The sequence below is a fragment of the Gallinula chloropus genome (assembly GCF_964237585.1).
Source record: "Gallinula chloropus genome assembly, chromosome: 20".
Classification (NCBI taxonomy): domain Eukaryota; kingdom Metazoa; phylum Chordata; class Aves; order Gruiformes; family Rallidae; genus Gallinula; species Gallinula chloropus.
Genome location: NC_140105.1, coordinates 2,173,919 through 2,191,664, shown reverse-complemented (window position 1 = coordinate 2,191,664; position 17,746 = coordinate 2,173,919). Strand labels below are relative to the sequence as shown.

Below are 17,746 nucleotides of genomic sequence, written 5' to 3'. Positions count from 1 at the left end.
ACAGCCTCCCCTCTCTCTGCTCCTCCGTGTTCATCCATGGAAGGAATTGCTTTCAGCAGGTGAGGCTCCAGGAGCTGGGGCAAGCAACAGCCACAGGAGAGGCAGAGCGCTCCAGGAGCCAGCACACAGGAGGGGTGCTGGGTTTGGGGAGGGCAGCTGATGTTAAGCACCATTTCCAGTGCAATAGGTCTTGGTGGTTGTCTGCAGGACCTTTCCTGAGAGTCCCATACCCCAACACAACGAGCCAGAGCCAGCCTGACACCCCAAGAAAGCAGCACTGCTCAGCTTCACCCACAGCCTGCATCCAGGACAGGATGCCCCAACCCAGCACTGGAGGGGTGGGGGGTGTCCCCAGAAGGCTTTCTCCATAACTTTCCCACATGTGTTTTGATTTCTCTGCAAAATGAGAGGGAATGACCAGATCTCAGTGGCTTTTGCAGCAGAAGCTGTTCTCCTTCTGCTGGGTTGGAGCTCAAGGGCAGTCCCAGCAGATGCTGTGGCACTGCCCACTGCCACAGAGATTTCCAAGCTGCAGGAAGTCCATGTGGCACAGGACCAGGAACCCCCCCCCAGTCCACAACTTGAAGGTCCTGAGGAGCTCAGACCCCAAATCACATCTCAGCAACCCAGGACAGGGTGCAGGAGCCTCGCAGAGGATGTGCTTTTCCCAGTTTGCGCTCTAAAACCAGCTCTCCCCCACCCTTGCCCTTCCTTTGTCCCCTGTCCCCACTACTCCTGCTTCCAGAGTGGCTGAGGAAACGCAACACAGGGGCCCTATTGTGGTGACCCACAGGAAACCAGCTGGAGGTGCTGCTGGGAGCTGTTTTGGGGTGGAAAAGGCAGGTGTTGAGCTCTCCAGCTGAGCACCAGTCCAGGCAGGAAACACTTGAAAAATGGGTTGAAGGGATGGGCACAGGAACAGCAAACACACAGCTCCAGAGCTCAGCACCACCCCCCCCCGCTTCCCAGAGGCTCCAGGATTCAAGCATCACGTTCCCTCAGCACAGGAGCTGCTGGTGCAGCACACACACCCCACATTCTGAGATACCCCGACCCCTGTGAGCCACTCACAGCACTCAGATCAAAGCCCCAGAGCAAGAACCAGCAGCCCACAGCAAGGGCAGAGCTCAGCTCCCATTTCAGGACACGTCCCACCTTTCAGGACATCAGGATTTACCCTCCACATCCCCCAAAACCTGCAGCAAATTCCTCCAGTACCTCGTACCCTGCTGTACAGGAATCAACAGCAGGAGAAATCCAAAGGCTTTCCATTTTTTAACTGAGCTCCAGAGATATTCCAGCCACACTTAATGGCATTTTAACACTTAATAACCTATTTTCCTCCACTAATCCCCTGCAGCAGCCAGCTCCAGCAGCGGGATGCTCAGCACCACCACCAAACCCCTCCTCAGCCACACTGCAATTCAAGATTGGGGTGCTTGTTCAGGACCAGTCCCCTGCCCCTGAGACAGTTTGACCCCAGCAGTAAAACAAAACCATAAGAAAGATGCTTGGGGGAAGGAAAACAACCCAACCAACAAACATTTAAGTGGTAAAGAGGAGGAGAGGGCACTGGAGTCTAGAGCCCTTCCCAAAGCATCTCCCACCCTCCAATTTTAAGAGGCTCCTTTCTCTTCTTTATCTGGATCTCTGTTTGTAGAACAAATTCTCTCAGTGGCCATTTCAAGACAAAGGAACCTTTGTCTGGGTTTATTTGGCAGCAGTGGATTAGGATAAAATAACTTGCATTTCAGAAGGGGTTTTTTTATATTTATTGTTAAGACTCAAAGCCTCTGCTGCATGGAACCACTGAGCAGAGGATCCATCTGAGGAGTGATTCCTGGCACACACACACCCCCAAGAGCCTTGGCTTGTGGAGACAGCCTCTGAGAAGCAGATTCACATGGAAAAATTAAAGTCAAAATGGGATTAACTTTGGGGCTGTGACACTATCCATTTCTCCTTGCTGTGGTCCTGCCTCACATCTATCTTCCTTTTGGTCTTGATGGGCTGTTCACACAGGTCAGAAGCTGAGAGAACTCTGGGGTGGTTTCATAAGCTTGTCCTTGGATCGTGGGCTCCCAGGTTCAGCACTGGCCCAGGGAGAACTCAGAACAGCCCCTGGGCTGAGCTTTACACCCACATCCCAACCAGATTTCTTCAATCCAAAGGATTTTTAAGTGCTTGGGTGCTGGGCTTGACCCCCCTGGCTCTTCACAGCCACCCCAACCCTGCAGGCATTTCACCCACAGCTCCTCTCACAGAGCATCACTGAGGGGATGGGAACAGGGAGCAGGGGTGGCAACAGGGAGCAGGGGTGGCAACAGGGAGCAGGGGTGGCAACAGGGAGCAGGGGTGGCAACAGGGAGCAGGGGTGGCAACAGGGAGCAGAGCAGCCACAAAACCAGTATCCACCCTCCCCAGGAGGACCAGACCCTTGCTAGTCACACACACCCCCCCCACTAAATACTTCCAGTAAAGCAGCCCCCACCCAGAGCATACAGGGAGACGATGCTGCCAGCTCCCAGCACAGAATTAATCCATTAATGAATGATGCTCCAAAGGGCCCATTAAACCCAACGCTTCCACGAGCCCATGAGAGGGGAGAGCAGCAGCAGGGACCAGGCTCTTCCCCAGGCAGGGCCACCAGCGCACTGGTTTCACACTGGGAGCCCAGTCCCAGGTGACAGCCAAGCTTCAGCCCGTGGCAGACGTGAGCCCACGGCCCTGAGCCTGCCCAGGTCTGTGTGAACACTGGCCCCATTCCCCCTGTTACACCAAGAGCCACTCAGCCCAGTGCAGCCACCCTGCTCCTGGGAGCTCCTGTGATCAGCACCGGGCACTTCACGGCAACGCTTGCAGGCAGCAGCATTTCCTGGGACCCATAACACACCTTCACTCAATGCCAGCTTGTTATTCAACCAGACCTACAGAGGCTTTGCAGCACTAGCAAGAAGCACATCCACTCCTGCTCCCCTCCACCTGCACCCACTTCCATGGGCGTTCAGCGCTCCTCCACGGCAGCTCAGCATCACCCCAGCCAGGAGGGACCTCTGGAGCCCCTTCCCCAACCTCCTGCTCCAAGTAGAGCAGACCTGGGGGGGCAGACAGCTGCCCCCAGCCTCACATCAGCCAGATGATGTTTGAAAGCCTCCAAGCATGGAGTGTCTCCAGCTTTCTGATCTCTGACTCCCCATTTCCCAGCGGCACCAGCAAGGCTGCCCAGTGTGCATTGTCCCTCCTGCCTCTTCCCACAGGTCCAGTGGTTGCTTATTCCAGCTATCTGGGTCTCCCCAAACAGCCACAACCTTCCAGAGATGACAGAGAGGGGTCTGCAGCGACCTTGGCTGGCTCCTGTCCAGCTCCAGCCCTGAGGTCTCAGTCCCACATTTGGGGTTTCTCACCCTGAGTAGCTCCATCGCCACAGGGGATGGCCAGTCCCTGCCTACCAACATCACAGGAAAGGCTCAAGTCCAACAGCCTGAACCCAGTGTTAATGAGCTAGAAAAAGCCTCTCAGGTTGTGCCTGCCAAGTCCTGGGGACAAAGAATATGACCTTCATCCAAAACAGCATCCTTCCTCCAGAGACAGGAGAGAGGATGCTGCGTGTTTCCAAACTGTGTGAGGCTGTGAATCAACCAGACCTTCCCCAACAAGAAACACAGCCACAGCCAAATCTGCAGCAATTCATCTGGAAGCAATACCTTGCTGGCAAATCCAGCCAATAAAGTGTGGGGGGAAAGGGTTTACAATGAATTTCTGAGCTTCCTAACAAACAATGCAGGACTTGCCTTAGCCAGTTATGGACCTAGGAGGCTGAAAGCTGGAGAAAGGAGAGGACCCAGGTCATCACTGTATTTTCAGTTCCTTTGTCAAGCAAGCAGAGCAGCCATTCCCAGGAGGGGCATCCAGACCCACACAGCCCCAGAGCAAAGCCATGGGCATCTCTGCCAGCTGGCAAGGCAGGTGCTCAGGCACAGCCCCCAGCAGAGCCAAGGGGGGTCATCATGACTGGGTGCTCAGATGGAAGAAGGGGAACCCCTCCCTTTAGGAGGGGAATGGGCTTGTTAAAGGGCAGAGACTGCCAGGACAAGGGGGATGGAGTGAAGCTGGAGGAGGGAAGGGGGAGAGGAGATATCAGGGGGAAGTTCTTTCCAGAGAGAGTGGTGAGGGGCTGGAACAGGCTGCCCAGAGAGGGGGTGGGTGCCCCATCCCTGGGGGTGTTCAAGGCCAGGTTGGATGGGGCACTGGGCAACCTTGTGTAGCTCCAGGGCTGGAGGTTGGTGTCCCTGCCTGTGGCAGGGGGTTGGAGCTCTGTGATCCTTGGGGTCCCTCCCAACCCAGACCAGGCTGGGATTCTATGATTTTATGACTCTATGAACCCATTACAGGGCCAGACTGAAGCACCTAAAGCACTAAGTGTGGAGGACTCAGAGGTGTGAGAACCCAAAAAAGGAGGTTTCTTTGGTCTCAGCTCCAGGGCTGCACTGATGTTGTGCCCAGTACACGAGACACACACAAGGATGGGTGTCACTGGCCTCAAAGCTCTGGGTTAAAGCCATGACAAGAAGGATGGGAACAGTTACTCCACCCTAAGGCAGCCAGAAAGGAGATAAAGCAGCTGAATGCACATCTTGCTGAAAAAGATGGTTTAAAAACTGTAACCAAAAGCACACTCACTAAAAAGGGGACTGGTCCTGTTCTGTGTCTCAGTACCTCCACAAAACCACCAAGACCATTTTCCCACCCCAAGAAACAACTTCAGACCCAAACTGCCCAAAACCACTGAGCCCCCCGAGCAGCCAAGCCAAATCCTCAGCCCAGGTGAGCCCACACGCCCCTGTCACCCATGTTTTCCCAGCCCTCTGCTGCAGGCCAGCCTCTGCACCCACACTGCAGCTCACACCATGTCTGTACACCTCCAGGTCCAAACACAGCCAGGGTTCAGCCCCACGGCTGCAAAGCACCTCATGCCACAGCAAGAAGGGACAACAGGACCCCAAACCACCTTGGGATGGGTCAGGACAGAGCCTTGGGAACTGAGGCATCTGAGCACCACCCTCCTTAATGTCCCTGGCACTCAGCAGCTCAGCTGGACCATGTACATGGGCATCACTGAGCATGGTGTGGGTGGGCAGAGCCGGGCTTACCTTCGGTCCGGATGGTGAAGGGCGAGTCGCCCAGGCGCTTGGCTGAGAACTGCCCTCCCAGAGAGGTCATCAGGAAGCACAGGGTGAAGAATCCGATGCCCAGCACGAATATCCTGTGGGAGGGAAAGCAGAGCTGTGGTGAGGAACCGGCTCGCTCCTGGCAAAGCCCCGCCACCCCCTGCCCCACTGGGGAAACCCCTCTGCACAGTAATGGGGCTGCTTTGCTTTGGGGTGTCTGGAAGAGGCAGGCAGGACAACCCCTGCCTCCTCTTCAGCTGCTCCATCCCCACCCAGTCCAGGCAAGGAGCAGCTCTGCAGCCCCAGCCCTGTGAGAGCACAGCAGCACCTCACACCCACAGCCAGGCCACGGGCACTTCATGAAGAGCCCCAAGATGCTTCTGCCCTGGCACTGAGCAGGTGTTTTACCTGCCAACCACCTCCCAAATCCCTGCAGCCTGCTCGGATGGGCTGGCCTTGGGAGGGAGGAGAGGACGTGCACCACAGGTGGGAAAGCTGAACCAGTCCGTGGCTGCTGTTGTGATCCACTAGATCCCAGATCCAGCCCAGTAACCCAGCCCACAGGAACTGCTACAATAAACAATACCCATTTTCCTCCCAGGAGAGTCCAGGGAAAAGAGAGACCTCGTACCTTCCCTTCCTCCCAAAGGAGCTAAAAAATAACCCCTTTCTTTGTCTATTTTGTTATAAAAATGCTCTTTTGTTCCCCTGTAACTGGGCCACTGACATTCCCCATTGTGTCTGGCATTGCCTGTGTGGCTGGGCAGCCCTGTGCACAGCAGGACCAGGAGGGACCCGTGCTAGCAGCACGCACAGCGACCCAGGACCACCCCATCACCACTTTGTTTGTCCTGGCTGGCAGGAAAGTGGCTCCCACAGGGATGAACCAGGCAGGATGCTGACCCACACGTCTCTCCCAGCCAAGCTCACAGTCACCTCCAGCTGTGAGAGAGGCAGGAGCCCTCAGCACTGCTCCTATTCAGGCCAGGAACTTTTTGGGGTGGGGGGTGAAGAAGCTGAGGGCAGCACCCCTGTGCAAGCAGAAGGGTTACTGTGCATCAGGGAGCATAAAGCCAAGGCTCCTCACCTCCTCAGCATGCTGCAGCAGTGGAAGGATGCCTGGCCACTCTCCACTACCTGGAGATGCTTCTGAGTCTCCATGGAGGTGCAGCACCCTTGGGCAAAGCTCTGGCACAGCACACAACAGCTCCTGGAGCCACACCAGAGATCTCAGCTGGCCAAACCCAAAGAAAATTTCAAGGAGAAGGAGAAAAGACAACTGCCAGCAAGCCCTGTGAAGCAACAGGCTTGTCTTCAAATAAATCCCACGTGGGACAGGGCACTGAGCAAGACCCTAGGGTGCCCACTGGTGTTTCTGCCTCTCAGCATCCCTGAGCCAAAGGGGAGCAGGAACTCTGCTTTACAAGTTCACAGCATCATCCACAGAGCTCAGGAGCCACCCACAGAAACACAGCACAGTTGTCCAACACTAAAGCCAGGCTTTTCCAGAGAAAGGCTCACAGAGGAACACCACCACCCTCCATCCACTCATTACTGTGTAGTTAGAAGGCAGATTATGAGCCAGGCAGCAAAGCTGGGCTGCAACGTGCCAGCGCTGTGACTGCCTGTTGCTGGAAGGGCTGGCAAACAACTAACCTACTCCAAAGCACTTGCTAGCCACAGGAGATGTTGTGTAGAGCTGAAGAGCAGCACCAAGCAGCTCCAGAAGGACTGGCTTCCCCAGGGGGATCTGCTGAAGGAGATCCCAGGGCAGGTCTCCACGGCTCTGGCCAGGCTGCTGCTGCTCAGAGAGGCTCCTGGGCAAAACAAGGTGCCTTCATGGGACCTTGTGTGCTCCCTACCCCCATCCCACCAGCACAGATGATGCTCTCACACAGCCAGCATGCACCTGAGCCCCAGACACAGAGCAGCCTTGCTCTCAGCATCTGGTGACTCCAGATCAAAGGGTTTCCCCTGCCTGCTCTGAGGAGCATCAACCCTGCCCACACAGACAGGCATCTGACCCCTGTCCACCCCCAGAACAGCCCTGCCCCATCCCCAGCTGGTCCCAGCAGATCAAGGTCACCTGGGCACAGGCTCTGGCCAAGCAGCACCAGCAGCCCCCAACCCCCTTCTTACCTCCCCCCTAATCAAGAGAAAAAGCAGCACCCTGGGCTCGTTAGCATTAACGAGCTCGGAGAGCAGCTCAGACCCAGCACAGACACCATTTGAGGACCCACACCTGGGACAGCTGACCCCCCTGGGAGAGGGGACATGAGGACCCCCTAAACCCCCCTGGCCACCCCTGTGCAGGCACCTGGGAGTGCAGCAGCTCAAGCCCCTCTTGCTGTTTCTGAACCAGCCTGCCTGGGGGTGGGAGGCAGTTTAAAAAGCTATAAACAGCATCGAGCTTGGCTAATCCAGGCTCCTGTCCCTGCAGGCATGGCTGGGCCTACAAGCCCAGCACGGCCCCCCCAGCAGCCATGAACCACCAGGCTGTGGTGTCTGCTCATGGGGATGGCTACGACCTCAGCTCCCCTCCCAAAGCAGACCCTGAAGAAGGGGTTCCAGAGAGCTGTGGACCAGCTCAGGCACTGAGGCAGCAGAGCATCCCTGCAAAGCAAGGTGGTGCCCCATAAATTGCTTGGGGAAGGGGTGATTTGGGGACATTACCCCGTGCCCATTATCACACCCTGTGCCCAGCCATGTGGCACAGGCCTGGAAGACTCTTGGGAATGCAGTGGAGGGGAATGCAGCATCCACCTCAGCCTTGGAGGCAAGAATCTGTCCTTAGAGCAGGAGAGGGGGAATGCTGCCTGCTCTGGCACCTCCCTGGAAGAAGCTGGAGGAGGAGGAGGTCAAACCCCAGCTGTGCCCCACAGCCAAAGGTCCTCCCTGGGACAACACCAGGGTATAAAACCCACCCAAGGGTGCCATCCTGCTGCCAGCTTCCTCCTCCCCCACGAGGCATTTTACCAAAGTACCACCTGATTAACTAATCAGAGCTGCTCCCCAGCTCACCCCTCCTATTGACAATACACTCATCATTATGCAAGGCCTTGTTTACTCATTTTAATCTTCATAATTATACTCCAGCAAGGAGTGAAACACCAAGAGGAAAGCAAAAAAAAAACCCAAGGAAGAGATTCAAAGGTGATCTGTGCTCCAGCATCTCATTAGGAGACAAAATCTTGTTGATTTTGACTGGATTTGGGGAGGGGGGGGTGGGATGGGGATGCTGTTTTCCTGAGAAAAGAGGGATCAGAGCCCAGCCAGGACTCACATACCTAAGAGAGAAGTGGATCCAGCCCAGCAGCAGTGCTCAAGGGAGAGGGGGGGTTGCAGGGACAGGCTGTCAGCCTGGGGACCCCATTGCTTTTACTTCACACTGATCTTCTCCAGGTGAATAGAAGTGCTTGGCCCAGCTTTAACTGCATGGGAGCTCCTTCTGCAGGAAACCACCACGGAACAGAGCCCTGACCTTCCACACCACCCATCAAACACACTCTGTCTTCAAAATCCAGCCTCACTCACTTGACCATGGAGCTCCAAATGACTGAGGAGCATCTACTCCTACTGTGCACACTGTCATCCCACGTCACGTTTCATCCATCGCCTGGGGATGATGGTTCTGGTGCCAAATCCCTTTCCACACCCTCCCCAGATCGAAATGTTCACAGTTCTGGGCTCTGGCTTGGTGCCCAAAAGAGAAGGAAGCCAAATCCTCCAGGGCTTTAGTGAAAATTGGAAGCGATGCCCCCAGTCACTGCAGACTGCAGCCCATGGGACTGGAAGCTGGATGCAACCAGGAGGGGCTGAGCGATGAGCTGGGAGGCGATGGAGAGGAGGAAGGGCAATGAATGGGGCTGGGATGCAGCACCATGGACAGACAGTCCCAGCACCACCCAGCTGGAACCCATGGGGAGAACGTGGTGCACGGGGAACCTGAGGGCTCCAGGGAAAGGTAATGCCTTTTACTGGACAAGTTTTCAACAGCCAAGTCTCTTGCTCCCAAAAGCTGAGCCAGGCTCCCCAAGCACAGCAGCCAGGCTAATGGAAGATGCTCTCTCTCTCCTGCAAACCTTGTTTTGCTCAGAGCCCAGAGGCACCGTGGTGCTGTCAAAATGATGCTCAGCCACAGGAATCCTCCTCCACAAAGGGGACCACAGCGAATTCTCTTACTGGCCAGCGTTTCAGACACAAGGAAAGCCTGGCTTGGGCTTCCAGCTGACAAACTCACCTCAACTCCCCACATTCTGCAAACCCAAGAGCTGGGTGAGCCAGCCATGGGCCCCACAATGATTTCATGCCTGAATCCAGCACTGTCACAAATTAAAGCCCCTTCGGTGCTGAGATGGAGTCAGAGCATCCATGGATGTTTCTACAGGCTGCTCCTGTGCTGCTCTGCCTGCTCTCTCTCCCCTTCCTGCTCTCTGCAGGTGCTTTCCCAGCTCAGGGCTCTGCACTGCTTTGCTAAGCATGCCTGGAGCCTTCTTAATGAAATGTTTTGGTGCAAAGGGTCAGGTCTCCTCTCTGCTGTTTGCTGATGGCACCAATGGCTGCCAGGAGTCTCACCCAGTGGGGGATCACACCAGAGGCTTCCCCAGAGCTGCAGGGCTTTGCCCAGCCAGCAGCAAGCTCCCCATTTACAGGACCCATCCTGGCTACCAACATCTTCTCCTGCTCCTGTGGGTAGTCCCTGGTTTGCATCAGCTGAGAAGATGGGGTGCAGAGGTTAGGGGAGCAGGGCTGATTGGCACGGGGTTACAGCTGGAGTGGCACAGTGACAACACCTGCCTGCACTGGGCAAGGAGTAAGGTGACCCAGGACCATGGTGTGGAGGGGTCAGGCTCAGCATCATGACACCAGCGGGGAGGAGGAGGTGCAGAGCTGGGCATGGTGGGGCAGGTAGGAGAGGGTTTGGGGAACCAAATTCTCTCCCGTGGGGAAAGCCTGACTGGTTAACAACGGGGTAACACTTCTAGTTCCAGTGCCACCCTGACTGGTCTGCACTGGTTTGCGAGCAGAAGCCAGCCCAGGGCGCACAGACAGGACTGTGTGGGTGCTCCTCTCTGTGGTGGGCACCAGGGACCCTCCAGCTCAGTGCTGTCCTGCAAACCCCTCATCCACACACATCCTCACCTCCCTTGGGACACCGTGACCACCCTGTGACCCCCTCCCAGCGCTGCCCCAGCCTGATCCCAGGTCCCTGCTGAAAATGGGCTTCCCCAGCCCCAGGACTGGCACTGGGGGCACGGGGGGGGGGGAGGCCTGTCACTTCACCACTCCAGACTTCAAACCTGCTTAAGACAGCACACAGCCAACGAGCGTACCCCTGGGGTGCACGTGCCCTTCCCACCTCTCCCACGGTCACTCCCTACCCATCCCGTGGGATCTGTAGGGCTCTTTCCTGCCCCTCCTCTGCCACTGCTTCCCGACATCCCCTCGGCCCAGCCCCCCAGCCCCGGGGTGCTGCTGGGGAGGTCCAGCAGCAGGAATCCCCCCCAGGCTAGAGGCACAACACCCCCAAACCTGAGCACAAGCGAGCGGCACAAGCACAGCCCCATCCTTCCCTCCCAGCTCCGGGCGCCAGCCTGGGCTAGACAAGGCAGCAGCAACCAGATCCCTGGGGTGATCCCAGGTGATCCCCAGCCCCCCAAACAAAGCAGGGGGCCCTGGCAACCGCCGGGCTGGGCTCCCCCCCTACCCTGTTCCTCACACTCCCAGCACTTTGCCCTTCTGTGGGTCTCTGAGCCCCCCTCCCCATGGCAAAGCCGAGCAATTACCGGCGTCCCCCGTCTGCCTCCAGCCTGGAGCAACCAAAGCCCATCTCTGGTGACATGAGGGACTGGAGAGCCAGGGCTGGAGGGGGGAAACAGGCGCACGGAGGCAAAAACGGGGTGAGTTACACCAAGGGAGGACAGCAAGAGGTGGGCCCGGGGGGGCTGGGGCGGGAGGGTTCCGGGCTGGGGTATCAAACCAGCCCCGCTGCCGGTTCGCGGGGGGGTCACCAATCCCCAGCAGCACGAGGGGATGGAAACCCGAGGAACCGATTCCCCCGTCAGCATCAACACCTCGGGGAAGGGAATTCAAAAGACAACGGCACGCAGCCCCGGAATTAACCCCCACCCCGGAATTAACCCCCCCACCACCCTCGGGGATCCAGCCGGGAGGAGGGAGCCGGGACCCCCCCAGCAGCACTGACCTGTGGGCAAACTTGCCTGGCCCCCCGACATCCCCCTCCCGGGCTCCATCCCCCCCTCCCTCCCTCCCTCCCCACGACCCCCCGCGTTAAATGTGCCCCCCCCCCGCCCCCAGCAAGGCGGAGAGGGAGAAGCAAACACCAACTTTACCTAAAGGGTCTCAAGGTGACGAGGCATCTCCTGACCATTATCTTCCCATCCGCGTTGACCGTGATCATCGTTCCAAGTTGCGGGGGGAGCGGGGGAGGGGAGGGGGGTTATCTTCCCCCCCCCGCACCCCCCCTTTCCTCACCCAGGGGCAGCAAGCGGGGGCTCAGCGGGCGGAGCGCGGGGCTCCGCGGGGGCGCATGGCCGGGCGCGGAGCGGGGCGCGGAGCGGAGCGACCCTCCCCTCCCCGCCCGCCCTATGCCCTACCCGCTGCTGCCGGCCGAGCCCATCGCCGGGCCGCCCCCCCCGCGCCGCGCAGCCCGTGCGGGGCACCGCGCCCTGCCCTGCCCCGCTCCGCGCAGCCCCGCGGAGGCAGCTCCGCCCCGCACCGCCCCGCACCGCCCCGCGGAGGCTGCGCCGGGCGCGGCGTGCCATCTAGCGGCAGCCCCTGCTGCGGAGCGGGGAGATGGGGGGGGGGTCGGGAGGGGTTATTCCCGGGGGTGGGGATGCTGTGCGGGGGGTGATTGTCTCCCCGGGGGGGGAAAGGCGTTTTTTGGGGGGCAGGATGGATGTTTGGGGGCGGGGAGGGCGGGACAGCCCCCGGTGTGGTGACTTCGAGAGATGGGGGTGGTCCTTTCTTTTTGGGGGGGGGCAAGGCAGAAACAGCACCGTGCAGCCCCCCCCCCCTCTCCCCCCGCCCCCTCCCAGGGGCTGTTTGCTTTTGGGGGGTGCGAGGGGCAGGGCAAGCCCCCCTTCTGGGGAACAGGGGGTCTGGAGTCTGGCTCTGACAGCACCAACCTGCAGTTTGGCTTCTCCATCACCCCGTTTTCTTTCGGGGGGGGGATCACAACCACAGCCTGGATGTGGGTTCCCAATATGCCCCAGTACCCCTGGGTGCTGCCCAAAGGACCAGGGTGGCATGGAGGGGCCGGGGCTGGGAGGTGTCCTTGGGCAGACAAAGAAGGGGCCATGAGAGCTGAGGCAGGAGAAGCAGCTGCTGAGCTCAGCAGAGGTGTTCCCAGCTCACGTGTGAACGGGCACAAAACCCACCCAGCACCTCAGAGCCGAAGGTGCACAGAGCCCAGAGACACCCCATCTGCACCCCCACCTGAAGGGTGCACAGAGCCCAGAGACACCCCATCTGCACCCCCACCTGAAGGGTGCACAGAGCCCAGAGACACCCCATCTGCACCCCCACCTGAAGGGTGCACAGAGCCCAGAGACACCCCATCTCCATCCCACCTGAAGGATGCACAGAGCCCAGAGACACCCCATCTCCACCCCACCTGAAGGGTGCACAGAGCCCAGAGACACCCCATTTCCACCCCACCTGAAGGGTGCACAGAGCCCAGAGACACCCCATCTGCACCCCACCTGAAGGGTGCACAGAGCCCAGAGACACCCCATTTCCACCCCATCTGAAGGGTGCACAGAGCCCAGAGACACCCCATTTCCACCCCACCTGAAGGGTGCCCAGCCAGCATGGGTGCACCCCAGCAGTGGTGAGGGAGGGGGTGCATCACCCCATGGGGTGAGCACGGAATTCAGAGCTGGAAGGAGACTCAGTGTTCACGTCTGGCCAGGCCCCCAGAGCAGGACCAGGCTCTTGTTTGTGGGGGGGAGAGGGTGGGTGCAAACAGCCCCCTCCTCATGGCACGCTGGCCCTGCCCTGTGACTGATACAGCACCACAGGCACTGTCAAGCACAGGGTGACACTGGGAGGGAGCTGCCCCTCTGCCTCCCCCACGGTGGGATCCCTCCTCCCGTGGTCTTTCCCAGCCCTTCTCCACCCTGCTGGCTTCCCAGGTGAGAAGAGTTCCTCCGACCCCAACAACCTGGCAGGGTACAAACATCTCCTCTGCAGCTACAACACCCCCCCAGCACTGAGCAGCCAGCCACCCCCTTCTAGAAGCTCATCGTGGGCTTCACTGCTTGTGCAGAACTTGTCCCATGAGGCTGAGGAAGGAGAAACACCAGATTATCTCAGCATATGATGACATTCCATATTGAGATACCATAACTCCTATTTCCATAGGGATCCTCAACACTCACTCTGCCTCCTACTCCCTGGTGTAAAACCAGGGCTGGCTTGGGTCAGCAGAGCTCCAGGCAGCATATGCTGCAAGAGCATCAGCCACAGGCGAGCTCAGAGATGAAAGACAGCTGGAAATGTTCCACAAAGCAGCACTTTCTCCCTGTGAAACAGCACTTTTTTGCCAAGAAGTGAGAAGAAAAAGCCGTATCCTTTGGGGTTTCACAGCTACACAAAAAATTCTTGGGTTCATCCCCACTTTTCCTGGGCAGGGGCAGGGAAGGAGCCCTCCCCACACGGGTCTGAGTGGGATAATGCTGAGCTGAGGCTGAGTTCAGAAGCAGCAGTCAGCCCTGTCAAGCCCAATTCAAACCCTTGGGATGGATCTTCTGGCTCTTCAATGCAGGCAGCCCAACATCTCTGCAAGGACACCCCTCCCCAGAGCCTGTCCCATGAGGGCTGCAGACCCACTGGGCTGGACAGACACCTCTCTCCAGCCAGGGTACCGTGTCCTTGTCACTGTGGGTGTAGTTGGGTGATTTTTGGTGCATCTGGCTGCCTGTGGAAAACCATTTGGTTTCCTTGGCATGGTGCTGGGGAAAGGAGGGGGGACAGTAGCCTGATGAAGGTGCTGTGGGGATCCTGGTATTAGAGAGCTGAACTGTCTGCTTCAGGGGCTGAGAAGCAACAGCCCCAAAAATCGATACACTGAAGTTCTACACACACACACACACACACACACACACACACGTTCATTGTTATCATGGACCAGGCAGCAGCAGGGCATGGAGAGAACCAGCTCAGCAGCTGGCTGGTGAGAAACCAGTTTTCCACCAGTTAGAGCCCTGCCCAGGCAGAGGCAGACATGGAGCATCTGGGGTACAGGCTGCAGACAGCCCCCTCCACAGTCCTGCCTGCCAGGGGGGGCAGAGACAGGGTCCCAGCCAGGACTCACCCTGCACCCCTGGCCCACCAAAACATTCCAGCTCCTCTTGTGGTACCCACAGGCCCCCAGCCCAGCCATCAGTAGGCAGAGCTCGATGGTTAAGGCCACCGTGACTGGAGAAAATGGGTTAGAAATGCAAGGGGGGCTGTAAACCACCATGGGGAAAGCTTAAAACCTCATGTCCCTGCAGCAGCCACAGCTGCAGGATGCACACCCACAGGCAGCTCCAGACGAGCCACAGTGACAGCACCTGCACTGGCCCATGGTGAACAATTCCTGAGTGTTCCTGGGGCCCCAAAGGCAGCCCAGGACCCTCCACGGAGTCCCCACTCCACCCCCAGGACCTTTCCAAAGCCTGGGGCTCCGGCTCTGCCCAGGTTTCTTCCTGGAGCCTCTTCTCAAGCCTCAAGCTCCCAGGTCTTCATGGAAAAATAATGTTCCCAGAGGAGGAGACTCACAGCAAAACCACCAAGCTGTAATGTGCTACGACAAGCTGCTTTCTCCCTGCACACACTTTTGCCCTTGAGATAAGAGAGATAATTTGATTGCAGGAGCTGCGATGCCCAAACGCTCTGGGCAGAAGATCACTTAGTCACAGTAACTTCTCCATCCCCCTCCAGCGACACTGCTGGGTACAAGGCACTCTTTATTGATATAAAACAACTTAGCTCCATCACTGGCTCAGCCTCAATTACTCCATTCACGCCTCTGTCCATCGCTGTAGCAACAAGGCGGAAAGGCTTTGAGCCTGGTACCCACCTCCTGTGCCAGTGAGCATCACCAGCCGCCTCACCGGGGCACAGCTGCCTGCCAGTGCCATCCTCTCACTGATAATCATGGAATCATGGAATCCCAGACTGGTCTGGGCTGGAAGGGACCCCAAGGGTCACAGAGCTCCAACCCCCTGCCACAGGCAGGGACACCAACCTCCAGGCCTGGAGCTACACAAGGTTGCCCAGGGCCCCATCCAACCTGGCCTTGAACACCCCCAGGGATGGGGCACCCACCCCCTCTCTGGGCAGCCCCTTCCAGCCCCTCACCACTCTCTCTGCACAGAACTTCCCCCTAATATCTCATCTCCAGCTTCACTCCATCCCCCTTGTCCTGCCAGTCTCTGCCCTTTAACAAGCTGATTCCCCTCCTGTTCCTCTGCTCCCTTCAGGGATGGGGAGGCTGCAGTGAGGTCCCCCCACAGCCTTCTCTTCTCCAGGCTGAACCAGCCCAGCTCCCCCAGCCTCTCTCCATAGGGGAGCTGCTCCAGCCCCACACTGTGCTGGGGGCTAGTGCAGGCACCACAGGGCTGTGATGCCCTCGCAGGCAGCCCTGCTCCATCCCTGTGGTGTATCAAGGGGCAGCAAAACCAGCCCTAAATTTACTCATGGATTGGTATTTGGAGAGGGCACATGGTAAAGAGCAGGCAGGGGGTGGCAGTGTCCTAAAGCCACCTTTGCATCCCCACCCATGGGGAGCCCAGGAGCCACAGGTATAAGGCACAGGGTCCTGGCAGCACAGAGCAGCCCCAGCACAGCCGTGCATGGGGGAATTTGGGAGGCTCCTGCCCTTCCAAGCCTGTCAGCACATCGACAGCATCACTTCCATCAACTGCTAATTCACTTACAGCAGAGGAGAATAACAGAGGTAAGGATGACTCCTCAGGTCCCAGCAGGCTTGTGTGCTGTGAGAGCAGGAGGCAAGCTGAATCTCCCTTCCTGGAGCACGAAATGAGTGCATTTTTCTTCCTGTGTTAATTAAACCCAGCAATGACCCTGCCTTCACCAGGGAGAACACGCACAAGGTAAGAGGAAAGCCTGAGCCAGCATTGTTGGGCAGGAAGGATTCCTGACCGCCCTGCTGCACAGGGAGATGCCCAGAAGAAACAAGAGCAGCAATTAAAAATTAAAGCCAGAGGGAGAGCTGAGCAGCAGGTTACTGGGATGTGTTTGTATGGCTGCAGTGTGTCAGCAGGGCTGCCACTCCCTGGGGGGACAGCTGACAGCCGTGGGGAGCAGAGGCAGGGTGACAGCAGGGTGACAGCAGTGGGCAGCTCTGCCCACCTCAATTCTGGGCAGGGAAGGGGCATCAAAGCAGAGACCAAGCCCCTGGTAAAGGAGAGTGGTGGGGGAGATGCTGAACTGCAGCTCCTGAGGGGGAGAGAGCATCCTCCCTTTGGGTGAGGTTATTTGAGGTTAAACCCCCCCGGAGAGTCCCTGCTGGGAAGGGGACAGAGCAACAGGGTCTGGGTGAGATCCAGACACCTCCAAAAAAAGCTGGACTGGAGGGCTGGACCTGTCCCCTTGCCAGGCAGACTGCTCAGAGCTGCCAGTTCAGGTTTGCTGCTGCTTCTGCCTTGTTGTCCCACCTGGCTGAGCAGCGTTCTCCAGCCTGGCATGATCCAGGAAGGGCAGGACAAGGGGGATGGAGTGAAGCTGAAGGAGGGCAGGGGTGTCAGCTCACAGACCTCTCCAGCCAACGCTGGGGAGATGCTCAGGGTGATCCCTTTGGGTGCCCACCAGCCCCAGCCCTGCTGAAAGCTGCTCAGGCTGCGAGCATCCTACTGCCTCCACTCCTCAGCCAGACACAGAGAAGTCTCATTCTGGGCCAAAAGACTTCAGAAATCACATGAGAAATTGCCAATTATCCTGGCTTACCCAAATTCACCGAGCAACAATGGGAGAGCCCCCAGCTATGGGCTGAGATGCTGCAATCAGGCCATTAAAACCCAAACCACCCCCTGAACCCCTCAAACCTGATACACCATAGGAAGAAGGAACTCCTGCTCTCCACACACACCGAGTGGGAATCATTTCAGGTTGGTGCTATTACTGTTTTAGCAGGGAAATAAGCATATTTCAATCCAGCCAAGAGTGAAATTGAGTTTAACAACGAAGCAATTCCTGTTAGTGGGGACCCAGGGAAAAAATAAAAAGGGATGAGCAGGAAACTGGGAGAGAAACGTGTCCGACAGTGGGGGAGTCAGGGATTAAAAGTGACTGTGGTGATCTAAGCAGATAATGATCCACCTCATCACTAACGTGCTCCCTGCCCCTATAAACACTGTAAAATCACACTGGCAGAAACGATTGGGGTGTAGTTCTGCCCTCCTCCCCCTGGGATGGGAAAGGGTGCTGGGCTTTGCTGACCCCTGTTAGGGCTGATCCACCTTGTGGAGACTGCCTGGAGTTAAGATCCAGCTTTGTATGGGCTGGGAGTGGGGTGACTTTCACCCCTGCTGAGCATCTGGGGGTGCACT

At 57.8% G+C, this 17,746-nt stretch overlaps 1 protein-coding gene across 2 annotated transcripts in view; it reads right to left on the bottom strand.

The window, feature by feature from the left end:
* Nucleotides 1-11,589, bottom strand: part of MGAT5B (alpha-1,6-mannosylglycoprotein 6-beta-N-acetylglucosaminyltransferase B) — a gene marked incomplete at both ends in the record, with an annotated part of 66,720 nt that extends 55,131 nt beyond the window's left edge. For both annotated transcript variants that reach the window (XM_084273650.1, XM_084273651.1), the window contains 2 exons: nt 5,151-5,263; nt 11,522-11,589. In XM_084273650.1, coding sequence (XP_084129776.1) covers nt 5,151-5,263; nt 11,522-11,589 — 181 coding nt within the window. The remainder of the gene's footprint in view (nt 1-5,150; nt 5,264-11,521) is intronic.
* Nucleotides 11,590-17,746: the final 6,157 nt, after the last annotated feature.